Source organism: Athene cunicularia (assembly GCF_003259725.1).
Source record: "Athene cunicularia isolate RWA chromosome 1 unlocalized genomic scaffold, athCun1 chr1_part2, whole genome shotgun sequence".
Classification (NCBI taxonomy): Eukaryota; Metazoa; Chordata; class Aves; order Strigiformes; family Strigidae; genus Athene; species Athene cunicularia.
This window is the reverse complement of record NW_020799092.1, coordinates 72,496,892-72,519,685: the sequence shown is the minus strand read 5'-3', so window position 1 is coordinate 72,519,685 and position 22,794 is coordinate 72,496,892. Positions and strand designations below refer to the sequence as shown.

Genomic DNA, 22,794 nt, shown 5'->3' with positions numbered 1-22,794 from the left:
CTCTAAATGATGGATTTAAATCTCCTCTACTCTGCAGAATCTAATCAGACTGTTACAAATCCTATAGTAAGATCTGGAAAATTCACAAATGCTTATACGGACTACTTTGCCTTAATTTGTTTTTATATAACATCTAAATTATATAACCCTCTTTTATTCATTTTCTAGCTATGCAGTGGAGATTCAAGAGCTTGATCTGATAACCATGGGATTTTACTGATCTTATCATCAGCCTCTCCATATCCAATCTTTTTCTTTCCCTGATTTAGAATTAGTGGGCTTTTAACACACTATGATAATTTGTTCAGTATTTCACAAAACCTGCCTTTATTACTTCTTCCAAAGTCTGTTTCTCTATAAATCCAACCATCCACCCACATATCTGAAATACGAGTACTGTCAGCTTAATAGGTCATCAAAATATATAGTAGTATTAAAATTCCGTAGTTTTGCAGTAGGAGGTATAAATGCACCAACACGGGTAGTTTCTGCGTAGAAGGTTAGTAATTCCGTTGTAACATATGTTTTTCTTTAACATGCACTCTATAAATTACAATAACAGTTTCTGTTTGTCCTTTAGTGTTGCTTAAGAGGGATGAAGAATTGTTGAGAATCGTGATTTTACGACAATTTTTTATAATAATATTTTTACTATTTCATAATATAAATATTTTATATTAATCCATATGTTATTTTATACTAAATAAAAGAATATTTTACTTATAAAATAATACTATTATTTTATTAGCCTTTCCCCTCTCCTTCACTGACAGCAAATCTGAAAAAGCATCTGATCCTGAAATTGAAGGGATTTCTGAGCAGGAAAATAGAGCAGGATTAGCTTGAAAAATATAGCAAGGTTTGCTCATTCACTGTTTTTGAGTCTAATTTCATTTTCTAATCTTAATTTTTCAAACAGCCCTTTTCTATTGGATTAGGAACAATGTGTTACATATTTTTCTTTTTTATAATCTAAGAAATACTGACCTATTTTGAAAACACTTCTTCCTCTTGCTACCTACAACTTTCATTGCTTTAATTGTTGTTATTTTTGTATGCAAGAACTAATCAGAAACTTGAGCAAAATGTAATCTTATCTGAGGAGAGATGGATGTGGATCTCCAACATACCAAGTGACTTCAGTTGGCGAAGTTAAGTTCTACACCTGCCTCTTTAGTTTATAAGACATTATGCAAAGCAGAGATCAACTAATGGACCTTAAATTAGTGTGAGTGGTCTACAAAATTATGGCATCTAATTACATTAATCTACTTTCCTTGAAGTCAGCAGAAAAAAATTGCATCAGTTTCAGCAGGAAAAAGGTTATAGCTAGGCTATAACCTAGATCTACATCTAGATCTCTTGGTTTCTTTTGCCCTTGTAATTAAGCAGTGCTCTATTCTGAAAGTATAGTTTAGTATACAGGTTTAACATACAAATACGATTTAATGAAGTCAAAATGAATTTTTCTTAGATTAGCACCTGCTATATTAAGTTCTACTTGGAGTGTGACAAAGGGTGTACCTGTGAAAACGCTCTGACTTCAGGAAATATAATTGTCTTATTTTAAAAAAAAAAAAAAAGGAATAAGAAAATGAAGAAAGAAACATGACCAAAAAAAAAAAAAAAAGAAAAGAAAAAAGCATTCTGTGCTGTCAAAATAGCTGTTATGGTAGGTTGGCTAATAGTCTGATGTGGATGGATGGGTCTGTAGTGTTCTGGCTGTTTCTTCATCAATCTGATCACAGCCCAGGCGACAGCAGCAGGGTTGTACTTTCTAATTCCTCAATAAATGACCCGTGTCTTGTCTGTCTTTAATCAGACAGTCCCCTTCATCATTCAGATCACTTAGAAGTTGCTGTGGGAAGGGGTGTGCCTACTCCTTTTGTTTAGGCATTGCTTGATATGGGGAAAACCTGTGTCTGGGAGAAGGAGGTTAAAATCAATTGTACTGCAACATGTGATCACCTTTCAGTGGAACACCCGTTGCAGTGTTCCTGCCAAACTAACAACGACAGGAACAAACTAACCTTTTGTACGGGCTTTCTGTTGGTGCCCTTTGCAGAAAAAAATGACTGCTGCTTCTTTAAGTCATGGGAGCTCATGTTTGCTGTGACAGCTTTCCAATTGTTAAACAAACTCTGACCATGAGCAGCTGTCAGACAGATATTGCACTGCAGGCTTCAGTTAAAAGGAGCACCAGACAAGCGTTTCAGTGCCTAAAGGCTCTTGTTTCATTTTTTTTAAAGACACACGTGTTTGTTTTGTTTTGTTTGTTTTTTGTTTTGTTTTGTTTTGGTTTTTTAAATACAGTCAGATAATATGATTCCTTAACTGAGAAGAAAGTTGTATTTTAAACATTCTGCCAAAATTTCCCATGAAAATGATAGGATGTGATTGTTTCTATTTCTGAAAAACAGACTGTGAGGAGTGTGAAATATCTTAAATGTACACTTTTGTGTGGTGGCAAGATGGGAGAATTGAGATGCAGGAATACTGATGTTAGACCTTACAAATAATACTAATGATATTATTTAAATTCTTGTGAGAGGGCAAGAGTAATTATACTGAGCTTCCTCATACTTGTAGAATGCCATTTTATCATTTGTACTTTTGATAGTAATCTAAAAAAGTTATTTTTATTATGAAGTTTTTATTATAGTTATTTTTATTATGTTGGACCCTGCTGTACTAACTGTTGTACAGGCAAATAAGAAAAAAACAGCTTCCACTACAAAAGGTGTAATAGGCTAAAATCAATATGAAAGAAAATAATATTTTAAGATAAATATACCGTAATTACTGAATAAACATTATTATTTACATTTAAGTTACAGCAGAGGAAAGAAATCGCCTTTAAATTAGAATGAAGGTGGACTTCTTCCTATTCCAGTTTAGAAACTGACATTGTCTACCCTAACCTGCCTAAAAGTCAGTCATGCACTGGAGAACCTGGACTAGGAGCCTGAGTTGTCTTAGGGCTCTGCTAGAGGCAGTGTAGGAGGTAGGTGGTTCAGCTCACCTGGCTGAGGATGCAGTGGGTCAGCTCTGGAGGTGTCTTTTCCCATTGACTTAAGCAGAAGCCTAGTTCAGTTGCAAATACTAACTTCAAAAGGCACGGTGTGGCCTAATTGTGTGGAGACAGGAGTTCTAGACAATATATAAGAAGTATTAATTGAAAAATCAAGAATATTTTGCAACTTAAAGAGGAAAATGATCCATATTTCATTTACAAGTATTGTAGTAATAAGTAATTAATGTTTTTAAGGGTAACTTCTTCCAGAATTTCAAGTTTAGCTAACTGATGTTCTCACCATTCCAGTTTGCTTTTAAGATAGAGAAGAATATATCCAATAAAAATACAAAGCAGTGGCAAATGAAAAAAGTCAATTTAAAAATCAATCCTCCTTGATTTTTTCTATTGATTCCTCTTAGAAAAAGCACACAGAATTTTTATAACTGAAATGGATCTTAAAAAAATTTCAGTGTGTTCAATTATTTACTTTATGCTTTTGAAAACACTTTTGAGTAATGTGTTTCTTTTTTTCACTTTTCATACCTCATTCTTTCACACAGAAAAATAGAAACTATTAAAAAGTAGAAGATGATAGCATTATTTTGTTTTTGTTCATACTTGTGCTTATGAGTTGGTACCATTCTCACACATACACATGATGTGCTTACAGCCATGGTAAACATAATACACCATAAGATGTGATTTTTAACAAACTGATTTCTATACAAAACAAAATCTTTATATAATATAGGAGCTTTGTGGAGTTTTAAACAGGAAGTTAATTTATTTTACATCAGATACTGAAAAGCAAAGTATAGAAGGGAAGGTTTGGGAGCATTAATACAACAATGGAATCAATTGTAATAGTCAATGAAAATGTAATTTGTCCCTAAATCCCAACATAGATCATGTGGCCATGTTAGAGGTGTAGGATGTGAATGAGCAAAGAAACAAAGCAGTAAGAGTACTCTTGGTGGTACAATGCAAAATGAGAAAGCAGATACAGACCATGACTGTCTTGACCTCTTGCACCTATTAGCTTCTGTTGAACCTCCATGGAAAAGCATCAACAGTAACCGAGGGTGTCCATTTGTTATTTGGCTTGGCCATAGGTTGCAAAGTACCTCAAATGGTGCAGCAAACATTGACCAAAGAATAGCAAAATAGCCTGAAGATTGGTGAAATCGCACAAAGGGTAAGAAATGTCAAGAAAAAAACAGGTGGCTCAGTTCAGTGGATAAAAGGAGCCTTTGGACATCTGTTAAAATATTGTGTCTTTCTGGAGGTCTTTCCCTTAGCATGCTTTGTTTTGTAAGTGTTTAATGAGATGTTAAACCTTGCAATAGAGAGTTCTGATGGGGCACTGAAGGACAAAGTCATGGAGTCTACAGTCTTTTTACTCATTCTCCTAGTGCTCCCTGAATTTCTCAGGATTTGTCAAGAGGCGTATACAAAGTCAAGAGGTAGACCCTTTTGGAGGTAAATCCTCTTTTCATACCATGATGTGGAGGGCGTAGCTCTGGAAATGACATATCAGTAAGACACTTGCTCAAGCCTTTTTTCCAATATGTATTCCCATAGTTTCCCATTAAAAGGCTCTATTGCTAGGGAGGAGGTTTACTTTTACTAATTTATTAGCAGTTTATTACTAATCAGCTCTGGGATGACTGAATTCTTAACAGCTGTTCTAGTACACAGCAGTCCTTTTTAAGTACCAAAGGGTTTATCCCTGTAAGCATTTTTTACATTTAATTTTACATGTTTTTTTTTACAACTTCCACAATTTTCCGCACATCTTTTTTCCTCATGGAGAATCCAGTGAGTATTTTATACAATGGAACTCCTCCTGTCAATACTTTAGACCTCGTTTATTAAGAAGTGTTGATTTTACAGTTTTTTAAAAGATTTTTTTTAAGCTGGCCCAAATTGGAAAAAATACCTGCAAGCTAAAAAAAAATTGTTCATGGAAATCTAGATAATCACAACCTGTGTGATAAAGTCTCCTCTCGCATTATTGACCAGGCATACATAGTCATTCAATCGATATAGTCTTCTTCCCCAAAATTTGGAATGATTACTCATCATCCTGCCATCTGGACTAAAAGTCAGTCTTTGTTGAGTGCACTGAGATTTTAAAGAGTAGACAGTCTTCTGAAAGCTTCTAACCTCTGGGAACTAGATCAATTAAAATTGCTCAGTGATGAAGGAGAGTAGTGAAATAATTTCAGTCTAAAACTTTTTCATTACTTTTTTTTTTTTTTAAGTTTAAGGTGGTTTACTGTAATTTTTGTATGTCTGAAATACCTGGAACTCAGTGAGGAAATAATGGAAGTGCTGTATAGACAGACTGAAATCACTGTTCTTTATCCAAAGATTTGGAAGGGAAAAGTAAAGATGCGACACAATAGAAAATAAAGGATATGACACAGTAGATGAGAGTGTCAGATGAGCCAGGCCAGAGGCTGGAGGGAGGATGACAACAGTCATATATTGGGTAGAAGCCACGGTTCATGAGAAACCATGGTTACAAGTTGCTAGTTCAATTTCTGCTACCGTTTTTTTTGTGGAGGCCTCAGAGACACTTCGGGCTAAACTTTCAAAAAGTTCGTGTTTACTGTGGCAGAGTGTTCTGCTTGTGGCAAATACGACTCAAATAGGATTCATGAGAGACTGTATTGATTGTGGAGCGACCCATTATAAAGTGACCCATTATTGATTGAGGGATTTGTTTTAAATCTGTCACTTTTGTAAAACTGGGTACCTTTCTGGCTAGGTAACTCCCATTAAGTCTTTTATGCTTGGGTGACTAATCACTTTTTTCTAAAGGATGAGGCAGGATCCTTTAATAAAAGTGGCCATGTAGCAACTCCATAAGAGACATAGTTCCCTTTTAAGATATTGATTGTGTTTTAACAAAAAATGTGTTAATGACCATGGAAAGAAGCAGTAAAATCAGTTCTCCTTGTTCTTTCTTAGTCTTCCAAATTTTCCATATTGCAGAAAATATGGAGTCTCTCTTTTTCCTGTCTTGCCTACTTTCATGAATAATCAAAGCAGTCATTTGTTGGGTATCAGATTAAGGCTAGGAAACGGCTAGGATAAATATATGTATCTGTTCCAGGTTTCGGAGCAGTGAGCTGGGGTAATGATAGGGATGATATGATAGATGAGTTGGAGATCAAACTTTCTGGCTAGGCAAGCAACACAACCTTCTTATGAACATGGACCTCCCTGGAATAAACCTGCACCATGGCTTCTTTTCTGTTACAAAATGTGACATGGCACAGTACCATAAAACCTCTGTTAGATCTTATGCTTTTCCAAAGAGTCAGGTTTAGCGGGCACAGGGAGCCAAGCATGCAGAGCAGCAAATAGCTGCGAGTTCCCTGGTGAAAATCAGCAGCCAGGAGTAGACGTGCATTGCCAAAACAGCTCATGCCACCTATGCCTGCTGCTGCCTGTCCCTCTGCTGCTTCCTTGGAGTTTCCAGGGAGGGGCTACAGGCCAGAACATTTATTCTGATTTGTCAGCCTTCTCCCAGTTTCTGTTTTTCTCTGGTTGTTTTCTCTGTTGGGAGAGGGACCTCAAGGCCCTCAGGAAAGGTGTTGCTGGGAGGGAGTTGCAGGTCAGGCAGGTTGTCCTGGCAGGCTGTGTACCAGCTCTGTTGCAGTGATCTTTGCTACGGCCAGTAGTAGATACAATGGCACGCTTAGTTTACAGCTGGCTTAGTGTGGTGGCCACCACAGAAAACTGTATGAGAAGAATCGGGACATGAAGGCTGGATAGAGGGTGTATTAGAAAAAAAGGAAAAAAGGTAAGTTAGGCTCTATCACATTTAGAACAGACCTCCACAAAAGGCAGCTCCAGTGATGTACTTGCTAGTGAAGACAGTGTCTGTCCTGGAGAGCACTAAACAAACTCCAGCTTATAAGAAGTAAAAGAAAGGAAAAAGCAAGTGGCTTAGATTTAAGTCAGTGAAAGAGAACACAGTCAGGGTGTGCCTTGAATATTTTGGTCCATTCCAAGCTCATTATTTTTAAGCAACAAAAGACAAATCTTGTACATTTTGTATTCAATTTTATCAACATATTCTGAATTTTTTCCCTTTACTTGTGCTATATAATTTTATGTAATTTCCATATGACAGTGATCTGATTGGATGTCTCTGTTTTCTTCTTGGTTCTTGTAGGATAAAGTCGTGGGTAGATAAGATGCAAGAAGATCTCGTAACATTAGCACGAACTGCAAGCGGAGTGGACCAGCTTGCTGCGGTAAGAAAACACACCTTAGACTGCAGTAACTAGAAAGTGAAGTGAGTGGTGTGTGTCATCTAGGCATTATGATCATCACAACATAGTAAAAAGATTTTGGGGAATTAAACTTTGCAGTGATTGCTGAGAGAGAAATGAATAACATAGACATCCATCAGTTTACCCTCTTAATGTTGCAGTACTTGCTTATTGATAATATTTAATCAGTTTTGCAGTATCAGACATAAGGCTTACCATTGTTGCAACACTTCCACCTGGAGCAAGTGCGTTTATGTTATGTTTGTCAAATACGGTATCCAGGAAGAAACCATTCATGGCAGTGAAAAATTCTGCTCTCTATTAACAAGGAAGACTATTTTTCTGACACATATTTCCTGAAATGAGTCAGCTTTTGATTAGAAGAAACGTAGATGAGAATGAAAACTACTTTTATTCAGCTGCTCCAATTTAACTGAAAGTGTGTTTTAGGGAAGAATTTACAACTCTTCAGTCATTGAGAAGAAACTGCTCCATTCATAGAAGGTAAAATCACATCTGAGATTGCAGAAAAATGAAGTCACAATTCAGAAAATGTCAGGATTACACTGCCTGTACAACTTTATGGGTATACATCATGATCCAGTATGCAACCACATGATTACACATTTCCCTCTCCCTATCCCTGCACAAGGCCCATGGCTCCTTCTGTGAACCGATGGATCTCTGGGTTGGTGTAGGACTGTATAATCAAGGGAAGTTTTGCTGTTACATTAGGGAAAGAAGTTATCCTGTTAGCCAGCAAAAACACTTGATGCCGGGGAACTGAACATGAAGCCATGAGATTTGGTTTTTAGAAGTCATGATCTCTCCAAATGATACATGAAATTAATAGTACCTGTGTTTCAAAGCCATTAAGAAACAGACAGAAGAATCTGTGTATTTCACACAGAAATTTCTGATTTAACACTGTATATAATGTATTCCTTTGGCCTTAATGAATTTTTACCTGGATTTCCACATCTCATGTGAATCCTGCCCCAGAAGCCATTTTCACTTTACTGACAGTAAGAGAAGGCTAGATGACTAGCTCAGATGTCCATGTTTACATTGTGGAAGCTTCAGTTTAGATGAGATCACCACTGTCCTATAGAAGGAAGAGCTGTGTCACTGCATACACACGAGGAACATAAATGAAGATTACAGAGATTATTTTAGTTCCGACCTTTCTGAATATTTGTGTGCTTCATATTGCAACACAATTTAAGGCGGATGCTTTAGATACACTTTTTATTCTTGGAAAACCCCAACTAAACTGAAAACAAAATCTTGAAGTCCTAACAAAACCCATCAGATTGATACACACATGAGTTTCCAGCAGAGGATCTCAGCAATGCAGAAATGCCTATCACTTGAGCTTTCTGAGGAAGCGTAAGGCTTACCCAGCACAGAACACTGGTGGGAGTTTTGTAGATGGATTTCACATGTATTTGCTGGCAGAGAACAATGAGGTTTACAAATCATGTCTCTGACTTCAGGTTTTGGTGAGGAGTTTCTGCTAAGAGGAGGGAGGGCCCTTTCTGCTCATCTGGTCTAGGTGTCATCTGTTCTCTCCTGCACTTGAGGTGTCTCTTTTTCACCACCATCTCCTCACTGTCATACCTCTGCTCCACCATTGGACTTCCCATTCTATTCTATTCCTGCTGTGCTGCGTGGGCTATCTTTCATCTCTCCTCAATATATTCTATTTTTCTGTCCCAGTTTCTACCTTTGCTGCCTCACCAGTCACACTGGCTTCTTATCCCTATTTTAGGATCTCTTTCCTCAGCTTTTTCCAGTTCAGCACCTCTCTCTGGACTCTTTAATTTACCTTAGGATTTCCAAAACATTGTGCTTTGGTGTGTATGGCCAGCCTGTCCCCATACTCCTCTGGCATCTCTTCTCTTCCACAGGTATTTTTCTTCCCCTTCTCATCTCTCCCTACATCACTAGTTTTCAGTCACAGACCTGTAGTTTTCTCCTGTATGCTTTTTCTATTTCTCTTCCCCTTCCAGTCTCTTCTCTCCTTATTCTTTGCCTGCCATTTTCCAGTCTGTTATCCCCTACTTCCATATCCAAATCTCTTGCCCTTTGTTCTTCATTCAGTTTTTATCTCCTCTTCCTCCCACTGCTTAGACCACGAGGGTGGAGAGATCACCTGAGAGACCACATCAAGTCTTGAGTTTTAGCTGCAGAGGAGGTGTGACGTTCTCTAGGAGTGATGCTCTCTGGGTTGGAAAAACCTGTGTGTAGGTTCTCAGGGATTTAGCTGATAAAATCTCTGCAGTGACCTGCAGGTGGTTTGCAGGCTAAAATTCATTAACACGAAGGAGTAAAAAGTGTATCTTTACACGTGTTTTTAATCTACATTAAAGAGGAAATAGGGTATTTCAAAGGGAAATGAGTTACAGAGGATTTCTAATTTGAGAAAAACAAGGAGTTAATGTCTCAACCATTTTGTCTGGCATTTCCATGCAAAGACCACATAGTAAAACAGATAATGAAAGGCCAAGAAATTGACACTGTCACCCTTTTTTCCCTGAGGAAAATGTTAGTTTATGTAGTTGATATTCGGCAAACTTACAAGCTGCTAAAACAGTCTCATAATGAGAACTGCTGGGCAAACATAATAATATGTGGTGCTACGAGCTATACTTAAAATATACCACAGTGACATTCAAGCTGAGAAAAAAACATTAGTCTGTGAATACTGTAGGTACGTTTATTTTTGAAAACCAAAATTTCTAGCACTCCTCAAGCAAATAATGTTATCTCAGAGGGTATCCACAAGGTGGTCAGTATGTGCTTATAATCCTAGGATTAGAAGCATGAAAGGGGAATGTTTCCATGTGAAATACAAAGCCGTTTGTTTGACCTAAATTGCATGATGTCTTTCTCTTGCCACAAGGTTTTAATTAGCTCTCTTGCCTGCAAGGGAGAATGCAAAGCCCTGCGAGGTGTGAGCCAGGCAGTCTCTCCCTCTTTCCTCTTGTTTACAGGCTATTGTCACTTCCCCATTTCTGAATGACATTCTTTTTTATTTTTTCTGCTCACTGCCTGTTAATGTTTAGTCAGATCTCTTCTGAAATGAAAGACAATCTTGGAAAAATGGAGACTACATGATGTTAAAACATCATGCTATCTATAAAATCTATAGGCTATAAAGGACTATCACTTTTATTCACAGAAGTTGCCTTCAGTTGCTCAAGCTTTAAAAATACTTAACAGTCAGACTGAATTTTCAGCTCTGATTCTGACTTACCACTTCTTCTAACTCCAGAACTGTTTTGACCAAATCTGTAGTCTTTATATTTTTGGAAAACTTCAAAAAATAAATACATTTATTTATTCTTTGTGCCCCTCCTCTTTCCAAAAGCAAAAAGGAGCAGAGTGCTCATATTATAAAATAGTAGACATGACTTTCTGCAAACAGTTGTAGTACCAGAGTGGGTAGGGTTGGAAAGCTGTACTTTGGTCAGACAGATTTTTGGTAGGAGAAATGTCTTTCCTTGTTCTAGGGAAAATCGATTTTAATTTGGCCAAGTGATGAGGTTAGAGATCATACTAAGGATGTGTAACAGACATTTTATAGTCTGGTCAACCTCTCCCTGGACTCAGGTGAAGAAGTCCCACTGAATCAGCTGAAGTTACAATCTGTGTCTGCTTCGTACAATTGAGTCTTCTATGAAGATCTCTGAAGTGACCATGAAAGCTCTCAGGGTCGTACAATCACTATGGTCTCAGCTAGAGTGAATCACGTCTTAAATAACCAGGGCTTTTTCAATGAGCTGCTGTGCCAAGCAAGTTTATGGTGTTTGCGTAACTTTTTGACGATATCTCAGGGTTCATCAGTGGTATATGTGCTCTCATGTGCGTTGGGTGTCTGTGTGTCTTTGTGCTGTAGGAAGTTATATTGCACAATGGTCTCTTCTGAACTGTGAAATATTCTGGCCATCATGAAGAGGCATAGGAGCACTGCCTGAACTCTCAATTAATTTTATTTTAGACTGGGAGAGCTTTTGACCAGAGAGAATGTAAAACTTAAAGTGTAATATGTGCTTCCAAAGGAATAAAAAAATTCAAATCTAAAATACCATTAAACCCAAGTGAGGGACTTGTTAGGTGAATAGCAGACATGTTGAGATCAGTACCTATGTAAAAGTCAGAATTATTCTGCAGTGTGGACCTAGATACTCATGGAGAGCTTTTTTTGTATTTAAGGTGTTTACATTCAAAATGTACTCAATTTAATGGAATCATGTTTAAGGAGAGGACTCTCCTTGGAGGAGAATTTCCCTTTTCTTTGTTCATTGACAGATTTCTTATAGTGACTTGGAATCAGTCTTGTCCAAGTGACTAACCACCCTTCCTCTTGCTTTTGCACATATAATAGAGCCATTATAAGCCACTACAACTTGAATTAATCACAACTTTTGAAAATATCTGTATAGCGAGGATACGTGATGATATACTAATGAATATTCTGCATAGTGTTAAAAAAGAGGAAATATCTGGAATTTGATTTAGTGAATTACTTCAGTAGTGACCATGTTTCTGAAAAAAATTAATATTTTTATGTCAATGGACATTTCACACACCTTTTCTCTTAGTAACAATGATGACAGCAATATAAAGCCTGTAGTAAGCAAAATTGCGAAAGAAAGCTTGGATGTCGTTATATTAGGAGTCCCACATTGAGGCTACACTTATCCACAGCCTTAACCAATCAAACCAGTATAACTGGAGTAGAAGGAACAGATCAAATGGGTATGTGTAAGACATGGAGAGGCAGGAAAGAGCTGAGGTTTATTATGAACAGAGGAAACATGACCTTTAATTTATAGATGCGCCTTTACTCACTAATTGATATTTGCCCTACAGAGAGAATCCTGACCCAACTAAGAACTGAGCTCAGATTTTCATTTTTCCATTTAGAGCTTTAGCTCCAGATTATTTTTCCTTTGAATTAGTTGTGGCAGATTACTGGCACATACCGTACTGTATGACACTGTATGAATCAACACAAATACTAGTAACATCTAAATGTGTGTTCTGTTATCAGTAAGATCAACCATGTTTAAAGTGTAGTTCCTTCTTGTGTCCTTTGAGCCTTATTTACACTATCTGGGAATGGTCTCAAAATGGTCTTCCAAAAATAGTTTCAAAGTACATTTTTAAATGCTGCTTTCTTTTGGACGTTGTTAGGAGTTTAGGCGAGATCTGGGAGAATTCCAACTTGAATTTAATACCAATGTAATATCCTCATTACAGTAATGCAAAGATTGCTGCAACAAGGCAGGAAGTCAGGATTCAAATGCCAAAATACTCAGCTGGTTGAAAACTGGCAGAGCTCCAGTGACTTCAGTGGATTACACCAATTTACACTTACTAAGAATCATGACTAACAACATTTAATTTACAAATCAAGCAGGTAAAAAGTGCATTGAAATAATACCAAACAAACATTTTTACAACAGAAACAGGGGCGCTTTTTTTATCCTACTGCTGCTGTAGTTGCCCAGCTGAAAATGGCATTCTGTGACTGAACAGATCTTTTTTCCTCTAGGAGAGCAAAGTGAACGTTCATAAGAAGGTGTTGTATATGCAACTTGAGACTTGAAAGCAGGAAGATAGGATACACAGCGAAGTCTTTGTTAAGGAGGCACAAGATGTCCAACGCCCTTCTTTAAATGTCTCTCAAAAAAGGCACAGCTTAGTATATGCCCTTTGATGTTATAAGTATTGAGTTTTTAAATTTTAAAAAATCCAGTGATGTAATTGTCCTTTCAACTTAAAGAGGTTCATATAACTTTGTCTTACTTGTGAACTTTGTGCTTTCAAGCATTATGAAGCTGCTCTGATGTGAACTATATGCAGTTTCTACAAAGAGTAGACTTTAGGAAAAAATAAGAGGGAATAGACATCAGTTTAATAGAATCTTAGCAAAATAAATATCGAGGGTGTATCCGATTTCACTAGCTTCATTATCCATAGGCATTTTATCTTAGTAAAGACAAAAAACCACACAAAGTTTAATGTCACATCATTTACATACAAACAGTAACCTCAGCATGAGAAAAACTATGTGAAGAGCCTACTGAACTATAGAATTAAGTAAGTACATAGTCCCATTTTGATGGAAGTATGGTTAACTTCCATTTCTACATAGACCTTTCACAGCAAAGACCCATGCTGAGCTAATTGACAGCTCTTTTAATCTAATAAACTACAAGAAGTATGCTTCTGATTTCCAGCTCCTAAAATACCTCTGGGGACAGGAGAGAGGAGGGAGGGATCCCTGCAGTACCCAGAAAGGAAGACCTCAGAGTAGAGAACATGCCTTCTAGCAATGCGTGAGCTTGTCTGTTCAAAACTGATTGAAGAGAATCCTCTCTTACATAAACACTGTATTAAAAATGTGGAGGATTTTGACATGACAATCACACTGGAGCTTCACTATGACTGTTATGGCAAAAAAAATGCCATCTTGTTCAGTGTAACCTTTTCAAGCAATGGCATAATTGAACGAAACAGCAGATAGATAGGCAGTTCCAAGGAAATCTAGTCTCTGAATCTGTTTCCTTTTTGATACATCGCTGCAAAATCAATCCATGCATGCATGATGTTCATAAGGCATGCTGTTATTACAGTCCCAGGAGCTGTAGAGTGAACCCATATAGACTGACTTGGCCTTTAAATGATATTCATACTGAGATAGAAATACCATTTCTTCCTCCAAAATGAAAGAGAGCTACACATGGATGTTCCATTCACAGAATGAGTCCACCAGCAACTGTTAGAAATTTTTTTATTTATGTTATCTCTTGAATGCTGTTTTATAATAATTAGCTCTTTCTTGCTGAACACCCAGCCGAGGTTCTGCATGAGCACATTTCATCCATTGCTCAGTGCGGGGTCTGTGAGCCTAATGCACAGATGGTGCGAGTCTGCTGAAGCACTCAGATTGGCAGCAGATTCCCAGTCCATGCTTCTAGCTTTTCAGGTCTTGGATCATCTCTAGAGTTTAACTGAGATGAGTGACTTGTAAGAGAGACTGGTCTCTGATTTGAACTGCCCTGGAGCAGGGATGTCCGGGAAAACTTTCTGCCAGAAGGAATATAACCTAGGGGGAATTTTCTGTTGGACTCATTACAGATTTTAGCTTAGTTAGTGTTATGTTCTAGAGGATCTATAGATAGAGCCATGGCACTAACTTATTACCTATAAAAGCTTACATATATACCTTGCCTTGTTTATTAACTGTATAGAGGTCTGGGCAAGGGGAGGCTTTAACAGTGTACTTGAACTTAGCGTAGAATTTATATCTGGATGACTGTTCCCTACTGTTATAAGTGGTCTGAAACTCCTGATTTAAAGGTGGTTTGGCAGACAAGTTAGCAGTTAACATTCTCATTCTTGCTGGTTTTCTCTATGACCAGCATGATATTTATGTGGCTGTTTCTTTATAAAGTTACTGGGCTGAATAATCAAAGGCTTTATAGAAATTTTGAATTATTTAGTAAAAAAATGAAGCTGATTCTCTGAACTGAACTTTGCATTTATTTTTACCAGCTTTATTTTTTTTTAAACACTATATTTATCAGGTTTCATTCAGTTTGAAAATGATTTAGCCAAAGGCAGAGTTTTGAAACTCATGCTATTCTCTGATAAACTACCAGATGGACCTAGGGGATATATGGCCACATTCCAGAATATACTACATTCACCCTTGTTAATGTTGAAGTAATGAAGTTTTATGATTAAGATAAATATAAAGAATAAAAGTGAGAACTTAATTTCTTTTTTTTTTTTTTTTTAAAAAAAGATGCTTCAATTTTAAGAATAACAACCAAAAAATACATTCAGTTTACATTTCTCTGGAGATCTTGTATATGGACTTTGATTTGAATGTTCTGATTGCTATGGTTTCTAATGAGTTTGTCACTATTTTGACCCTGAATTTTAAAACACTTCTGACTCCTGACCTATAAAATATAAATATATCAGTGTGCAGTCTCCGTCCTTCTTCACCCCTGAAAATAGAAAACGTAACTAATACCAGAACACTTGTAGGCACAACTTGCATAACTGTAAAGCTGTTCACTGTGTGACCTGGCTGTACTCTCCACTGCTTTAAGAAAGGAAAGCAAGTGCTTAAATGAGTTGAATTTGGGAGTTAAGGTAACTTTTGTATTCATTCAATAATTTGTGCCACCCAGTCAGGTTCACTGTGACTGATCTCAAAAGTTAGAAATGTATTGTATCCTTTCTTTTCTTTTTTTGTCTCATTTTGTTGTCCTCAATGGAACAAAAGATTAACCCCCTTTTTTTTTTTTTAATTCATAAAATAAAGTAGACAAGACTTTTTATGCATATAAACCAAATAAAACTAAATTTTGGTGTCATCTTGAAATGAAAATTTAAGCAAAACAAGTGGTTTGAAGTTGTTGAAACACTGCTTGTATCCTCTTTGGGTTACTAGTTTTATATTTCCTGAAACTTCTCTGAGTTCAGGCCATTTTTGAGTCGTTCTGGTAGGTCTACAAGTGCAGTTTTCCACAAAAGTGCGGTTTGTTTTATTGTTTTTTTAAGGAGAAGTAAAAAAAATCTGAACAAGGAAGCAGCTCTAATTTTTTTTTTTAAATGCCCTCAGTAATGTGCAATAAAGTAGATAGTTTATCAGAAAGTTTGGCTGTGTATGAGGCTGGTGCTCTGAAATGCTTGAATTCTTTCTAAGCATAAATTGGCTATTGTACACTATTTACACTTTTGTCTTTCACTTCATCCCTAAAGTGAGGACACCAGTTTGCTGAGTGGGATGTGGCGAAGGGAAGTGAGGTCAGCACTACTTTTAGAATAGAATTATGAAGATGTTGGTAGAGTGAAGCATGGGCATTTCAGGTATTCTCTGAGAAGTCAGAGTCTATTTACCAGAATCAAAATAGTGTATGAGGTGGGTTAGACTGGTTAGAGATTCCCAAAATACAGTAACAGGTTTTTTTATAATACAGTATTTACAAAGGTATGTCCCATTTGGGGTATGTGACTCCTATGTTCTGTGTGCAACCAAATACCAAAGCTGCAGGCATTTAAAATAGAATCTCCAAACTAAATTCTGTTGAGTTTACACATTGCTAACCAATGTTGAGATGTCAGGAAAGTTAAATTACTTTTAAAAATGAGGGCTGGGAAATTTGAAGACACATCTGCAAATTTTCTTTGTAATCCAAATGGAAATTAAGAGATTGTCAAAACACAGGGAGCGTCATTTATTATTTGCAGATGCTGCTCTCCCTCTGCTCCCTCAGCAATAAACTGGCATTTTGAAGAGTTCCTTCTTCCAGCAAGCGAAATCATCTGTAAGTCACTAAGAATAGGTGGCCGCATTAACAAAGCTTGCTCAGGCTTAAGGGAAGGGATGGTCTAATATTACCATCATTTTAATTACTATTTGATGATCTGGATAATCTTTGAGCAAAGCACTGTTCTTGGTTCATTTATAACTTTCCATTGGCTTTAGCACTGATAACATCTGTCTTACTGGTGCTTATGTTCAGATGTTTTTCATAGAAGCTGAGAGCAAATTAAAGATTTTCCTTAAAAAAAACACATACACCAAAACCAACAAAAAACTGAACATTCTAGTTAATCAGTTTCCAAGTCCTATGGTTAGAAAAACACCAGAAAGACTCTGCTAGTTCCCTGTGACTTGAAATTACCTTTGAGGAGAGAGTCAGGAGGTGTTAAATTGCATTAAGAGCAGCTGAGGAAGGACAAAGTTTTCTATGAATAACTGAGTTTGAAAAATAACCTAAGTGCCCACCTCAAAATATGCCAGAAATGCAGAAGAAATGTGAAACACTTTCTTCCTATTGTTCTTTTTCTGTTACAAGAAAGATTCACTTGTACATGGTGTACTCATCACGAGTTGGGATTTTTGGGTTTTTACCCAGTCTCAGCTAAAATCCTGAGCTAAAACTGCTGTGAAACCAATAAATGCTATAGTCTTGCTATTTAATACTGTATTGCTATCACTATGAAACAAAATTGAATGCCTTAAAATCCCTTTTTCTTAACAAAAGGGGATTTTTAGATCTGTTTTTGATGTTTGTACAATAGTAAAGGTAGAAAGCTGAACTCATGTTATGAAGGTTTTAATACAAAGTGACAATTACAAAAATTACTTCTTAATTTTGAAGTCCTCTAGACTACTTTGTTAATTATCAACAGTCAAAAGTGTCTGATGATTCCATCCTGCAAAGTATCCCTGATTATCTGCTTTCCTCCGAGTAGGTACCCGAGTGAGCCAATTGACTCTGGCACTACTTATACTCTCTCTGATGTTAACTGAGGCATAAGTGTTCCCAGTATCTTGCAGAATTCAGCCTGAATTTATTAGTTAAGAAGGAACAAGCTCTGATAATTTTTTTCCTAAAGTACACATCACTACCATGATGTTTCATGGTTTTCAACATATCAGCTGCCTTGTCACTTGTCATCCCAAACATTTAAAGCAGTCAGTGATCAGGCAAGTGATTCTGATAAGCAACAGCTACAGTAAACTATTGGGGTGGTTTTTTCCTTTGTGGTGTTGCCATGAATTTAAAGAATGAAGGCATCTGTGAGTTGCTAGGGAGCAGCTGTAATCTTATTGATACATTATATGTAGCAGAGAGTAAGACATATTTAAAATACTCAGACAGATTTCTTTTGAATAGACAGAATGCTCCCTGGGAAGGAGCGTTTTTCAATGTGTTCCACAATGGATCGCGTGTGATTCAGAGGAAAGAAATGTCTTGTGAGAAAAAAAATTCTCTGGCATGTATTAGAAATAGAAGGTGTTAGTATAACTCTGGAAATAGGATACAGTAGTAAGAAGATAGAGTTTACTGCCTCTGCGCAGATTATATAGTTGTTTGTGACTACTAAAAATTTCAGTTAAAGAAAAATATTTATAATAGTAAAAAGTTAGCAATAATAATCACTCACATGAATTGGAGTGGTTATTTCTATTTTCTGACTTTTTCTGCTCCCAGGAACTCTTCATATGTTTGGTTGGCTATCAAATGACCCCCCTTCTCTGCTTTTCTCACATAAATAAGATCATGACATGTAACTTCATGGCACTCATAAAGGCAGAAAATAAAATTAGTGAATATGTGGGTATTATAAGTTGGTATTTTGTTAATTAAACAAAGGTATTAAAAATGAAACTGTTTGTGATTCCGTAAAACATGTTGAATATTGTTGATGAAACAATATAATTTCATCAAAATATTTGTTTTAAAATTTTTAACATTCCTCAAAATTTAAGTTAGAAATGTACTTTTTTTTTTTTTTCCAAACTAGTTTATTCCTTTCTCCCCAGGATGAGACACTACATTTTTTTGGGGGGGGTCAGTCTGTGTGATTTTTTTTTTTTTTTTTGGATGGGGAGAGGGAAAACAGAGCAATGAATGAGCTCAGAGCTGACTGACTGGGCCAAACTGAAATATATATATATATATATATATATATATGAATAAATTAGAAAAAAAAAGTTATCCCATTAGCTACTTTTTAATTTAATACTCTGATATGGTTTATTATGCACAGATTTTACTTCAGCCAAGAATTGTAAGGTAATTTGCATTTATCTAGATAAGGAACAGGTAGAAATGCTCTGTATCAGAATGCATAAACTTCTGGAAGTGCCCGTTCTGAAACTTTCAGCAGCTATAAAGGTGACTTGGGTGCTTGCTCAGCCTTAGGTTTAGAATTTTCAAAGCTATATAAACCCCAGTTGTTAGCAAATAGCAAGCATCATTCTTAAATTCTTACTGGTTTTAGCAGAGAATTACACATCGCAGAGAACCAGCTTTGGTTCTGAGTGGCACCCAAAGCTGGACGCCCTGGATGGGACTTCAGAAGCTATCTTGAACCTGCTGGCTGAGCTGGCCCCCAGCAGCATTCCTGCAAACACCAGAGTGTTTCTCCTGCTTGCTCCCCAGCAATCAAGGCTCTGAATGCTCTTTTACTTTGAGGGTAGCTCTGTACCTAAGATACTTCTCAGCATTTATAACATACTGTGCTGCAGCTAATAGAAGTAATCTGGAGTTGCTGTTCCATGAGGTGTCTTGCAGAAGTCCTGACTCTTCATGTTGCATATTAGGTCATGCATGCACCTGAGAACAACATTCCCCAGTTCTTCTAGTTCTAGGCAGTTAATGCCAAGATACTGTAGTTTCCTTTGTGTAGCTTCATCCTGAGTCAGGGTTGGAGGGGAGATTCAAACTCTCACTGCACAGTTTTAAGGGAGCTGGATGCTAGTAATGGGGTCTGTGAGCAGTCTCAGACATGGCAAGTGATGAACCAAGTTTAAGTTTCACCCAGGGCCTCTGGTCAGGAGTAAAAGGAGATGGAGCCAAGGACAGGTTGGAGACAAGGCTACAGTGTGGGTACAACATCCATCCAAGAGACAGGACTGGAGAAAAGATTTAACATATATCTGAGGGGTCCATCTAGGAGACGGGATAACTGTGTCATAGGGTCAGGGTCCCTTGAAGGCGTGGGGCTGGAGACAGGCATACCTATACTGTAGCCGAGGACTGGGCTGAAATGGAACCTGTGGGCAGGCAGAGTGAGGCACATAATGGTCGTGAAGGCCTATTAGTACCCCATGGTGGTAGAAAGCAAGTCCCAAGCTCAGTAGTATCTTTGAGGAGTAGTTTTACCATCATGATAATCTCCAACTGGTCTAGACTGATTATAAAGCATTGATCATTGACAGAGGTGTCCCATCAGCTGAGCTGAGCTAACTGATCTTGAAAGTGGTATTGAAATAATAAAAACATCAGTAGATTTACCTTGTATAGATAGGTATTACATGAATTGTTATTTGATTTCTCTATTCCAAAGCATACTTTAAGGTAGGAAAAGATACAATGTTTTTGCTTAACTTTTGAAATTCTGGTTTTGAACTTTTGAAGATCTTGTCTTATATGACTTCTCTGTCCATGAAGGTATTTGGTGATGGAACTGAGACTGGTGTGTTTATGTCCCATGTTTGGGCCCTCAGCCAGGTTACCACAGCCTCAAGAAAAAGCTCTGCTGTTTCTTAAACTGGGAGACTGACAGTTACAAAACAGTCAAACAAAAAACAGGCAGCAGAATTCTATTGTAGTTTAGAATAATTCAACATGAATTATTATTCCTTGTTATTTGGGTGGTCTGTGTAAACAGTGCCAAGACCACAGATCCAAAGCACAGATAATTTATTACTGTCAGGAACTTTTTTGGTGTGTAATAAAGCATGAGGGACATTTACATAAAATGTCAATGTTACAGCGGGCCCCAATGGCTGCCACAGTGTAGCAAGAGCCGTGTGATGAAGGTGCATCTTTCATTCTCTCTCAATTTGTACAGAAATGTTTGACTTGCCCTTGTGAGTCTTACAGAAAGCAAGGAGAATGTCTTTTTGTGAGAGATTTATAAACATGTCCTTGAAGACTGAGTGGAGAGGAGCATGTTCTGCTGAGGAGCTGGCAGTTTTTCTAATCTTTACCACATTCAACTGTTGTTTTGTTTAATCCTAGTGTGACTCTCCCCATCATATTCTCTCCTCTAAAACCTTGCAGTTCTTTATACCAGAATAAGTATTCAGCATTTAGAAAGCAATTTTAATACATTCTTGACTGAATAAAGAAGTGCATAGATATTGACTTTGGAGAAAAATTAAAGTATTTTTTGTACTGTGACCTTACAGATTTTACTTAGTCATGCAATGAAGCTTTATTCTGTGAGAAGTGGTAGGGTTTTACTGACAATTTGGAGAGCTTTTAGCAAAACATTGGTGATTAAAGTACTAAAACCGATTTTAGTTGTAAAAGTCAACAGAAACTTGCATTCACTCAAAGCAATTTAGTAAAATGTATTCAAACGAGCTCTTCTTAACAAGCCATGGAGCCTGCCAAATTGCATTCTGAAAGACGAATGAGCACACCTTTGCCGATAAGAACCTTTATGGCTATTTGAGATGAGCTCTTGCTAATTGTGTTTGACTGTTAAGTGGGAGGCTTAGAGAAGGAAAAGTTTGTCACAGAGTGCCAAATCTTGAAGAGCATATTGTTTCCCCATGTGTTGTTGTGCTGAACTGCTGCAGTGCTATGGCTAAATTAAAGGGGTGCAGGTAACAAATAAATTATGTATTCACTTCTTAAATAATTAGTGATTATTTCTTACACTGTTCCTAGCTAGTTGAGACACTTCAGGAAAATAAAGACATGTGTGAAGTTCCAGGTTACTTCTGATGGCTCTTCTTTAGGAGCCTGTGGGATCAATCTTCTACTGGTGGCAGAAGTAGGGGAGATAGGTGCTCTGAGACCTACCATGGGGTAAAGAGGTGGAAAAAGAGGCTCACTGACTTAATTCTTGTACAAAACGCAAAGATTTTTTGGGGGGTGGGGAAAAAAAACAACAAACTGGATATCTTATGACTAGATGGGCAAATGAGGAAAACTAATTTATGCAACCAACAGATGGCCTGAGTTTACTCAAGTACTCTGCCTCTCCGCAACGTTGCCTGGTGGGGGCTGTGCAGTCTCCTGGGGAGTAATTCCAGGCACAGGCAGGAACGGGTCCAGCGCTAATGCACTGGCTGCTCTCCAGCACAAGAGCAGAGAAACTGCAGACCAGACTGAGTCTACCAGCCGCGCCAGGTTTCTCGGGTTAAAGCTATGGAGACCTTAAAGAAACACCAAAATATGTCTCTGGTGCTTGTAGCTCATGGGTATTTATCACAAAGAAATTTCTGACAACTACAGTTATAGCTGCAAATTTTTATCAGGCGTGTCTCCTAAGCTGTCATAGGTTGTCATCACTTCTGAATTTCACAACATTTATGTTTTGGTATTTTTAATTCAGAAGTACGGTCCTTCCACTTTCTAGTACTTTCTAGTAATCTAGAATATGCTTTAATTCTTCATACAGTAGCCAAAAAATCAGTATATCATGAGCAGAAAACTACTACAGAAAACGACAGTTTCTAATGAACTCAGATTAGAGTTTGGATATTTTTAAGTGCTTGATTTTCAAAATTGCCAACACATAAAGTTTATCTCAGGTATAACCTAAAATAGATATTTTGGTTTTTTGTTTATTCTGAGGACAGACCTTAATAGTAGAAATTACCTATAGGCCAATTATTAATCAACAAAACTGGAAATAAAGACATTGTATTGTACAACTGATCACTACAGAATTTCTTTTTTTTTTTTTTTTTTCTGAAACACATTAAATTTGCACAGTCAGAGTGGGATTTGATGTTAAATTCACTCTAATGATCAGAAGAGTCTTACAGTCCTGCAGGCAAGGTAAGAGTACAATTCAGTTTTATAGATCCAGATGGTTTGAATAAAGAATGGGAATTTCAGAGGATCATCTAAGTTGGAGTGATCATCAAATATGGAAAAACACTTAGGTTTATCCATCATTTGCAAATATTCACCCTAATCA

General features: G+C 37.1%; 1 protein-coding gene across 8 annotated transcripts in view; it reads left to right on the top strand.

Annotated features, from left to right (window-relative positions):
- Window positions 1–22,794, top strand: part of CACNA2D1 (calcium voltage-gated channel auxiliary subunit alpha2delta 1) — a 407,675-nt gene that overhangs the window by 32,463 nt on the left and 352,418 nt on the right. For 7 of the 8 annotated variants that reach the window (XM_026861982.1, XM_026861990.1, XM_026861975.1 and 4 more), the window contains exon 2: window positions 7,206–7,287. In XM_026861982.1, coding sequence (XP_026717783.1) covers window positions 7,206–7,287 — 82 coding nt within the window. Of the gene's footprint in view, window positions 1–5,566; window positions 5,571–6,429; window positions 6,432–7,205; window positions 7,288–22,794 lie in introns of those variants that run through there. The other variant, XM_026861967.1, reaches the window with a different exon arrangement.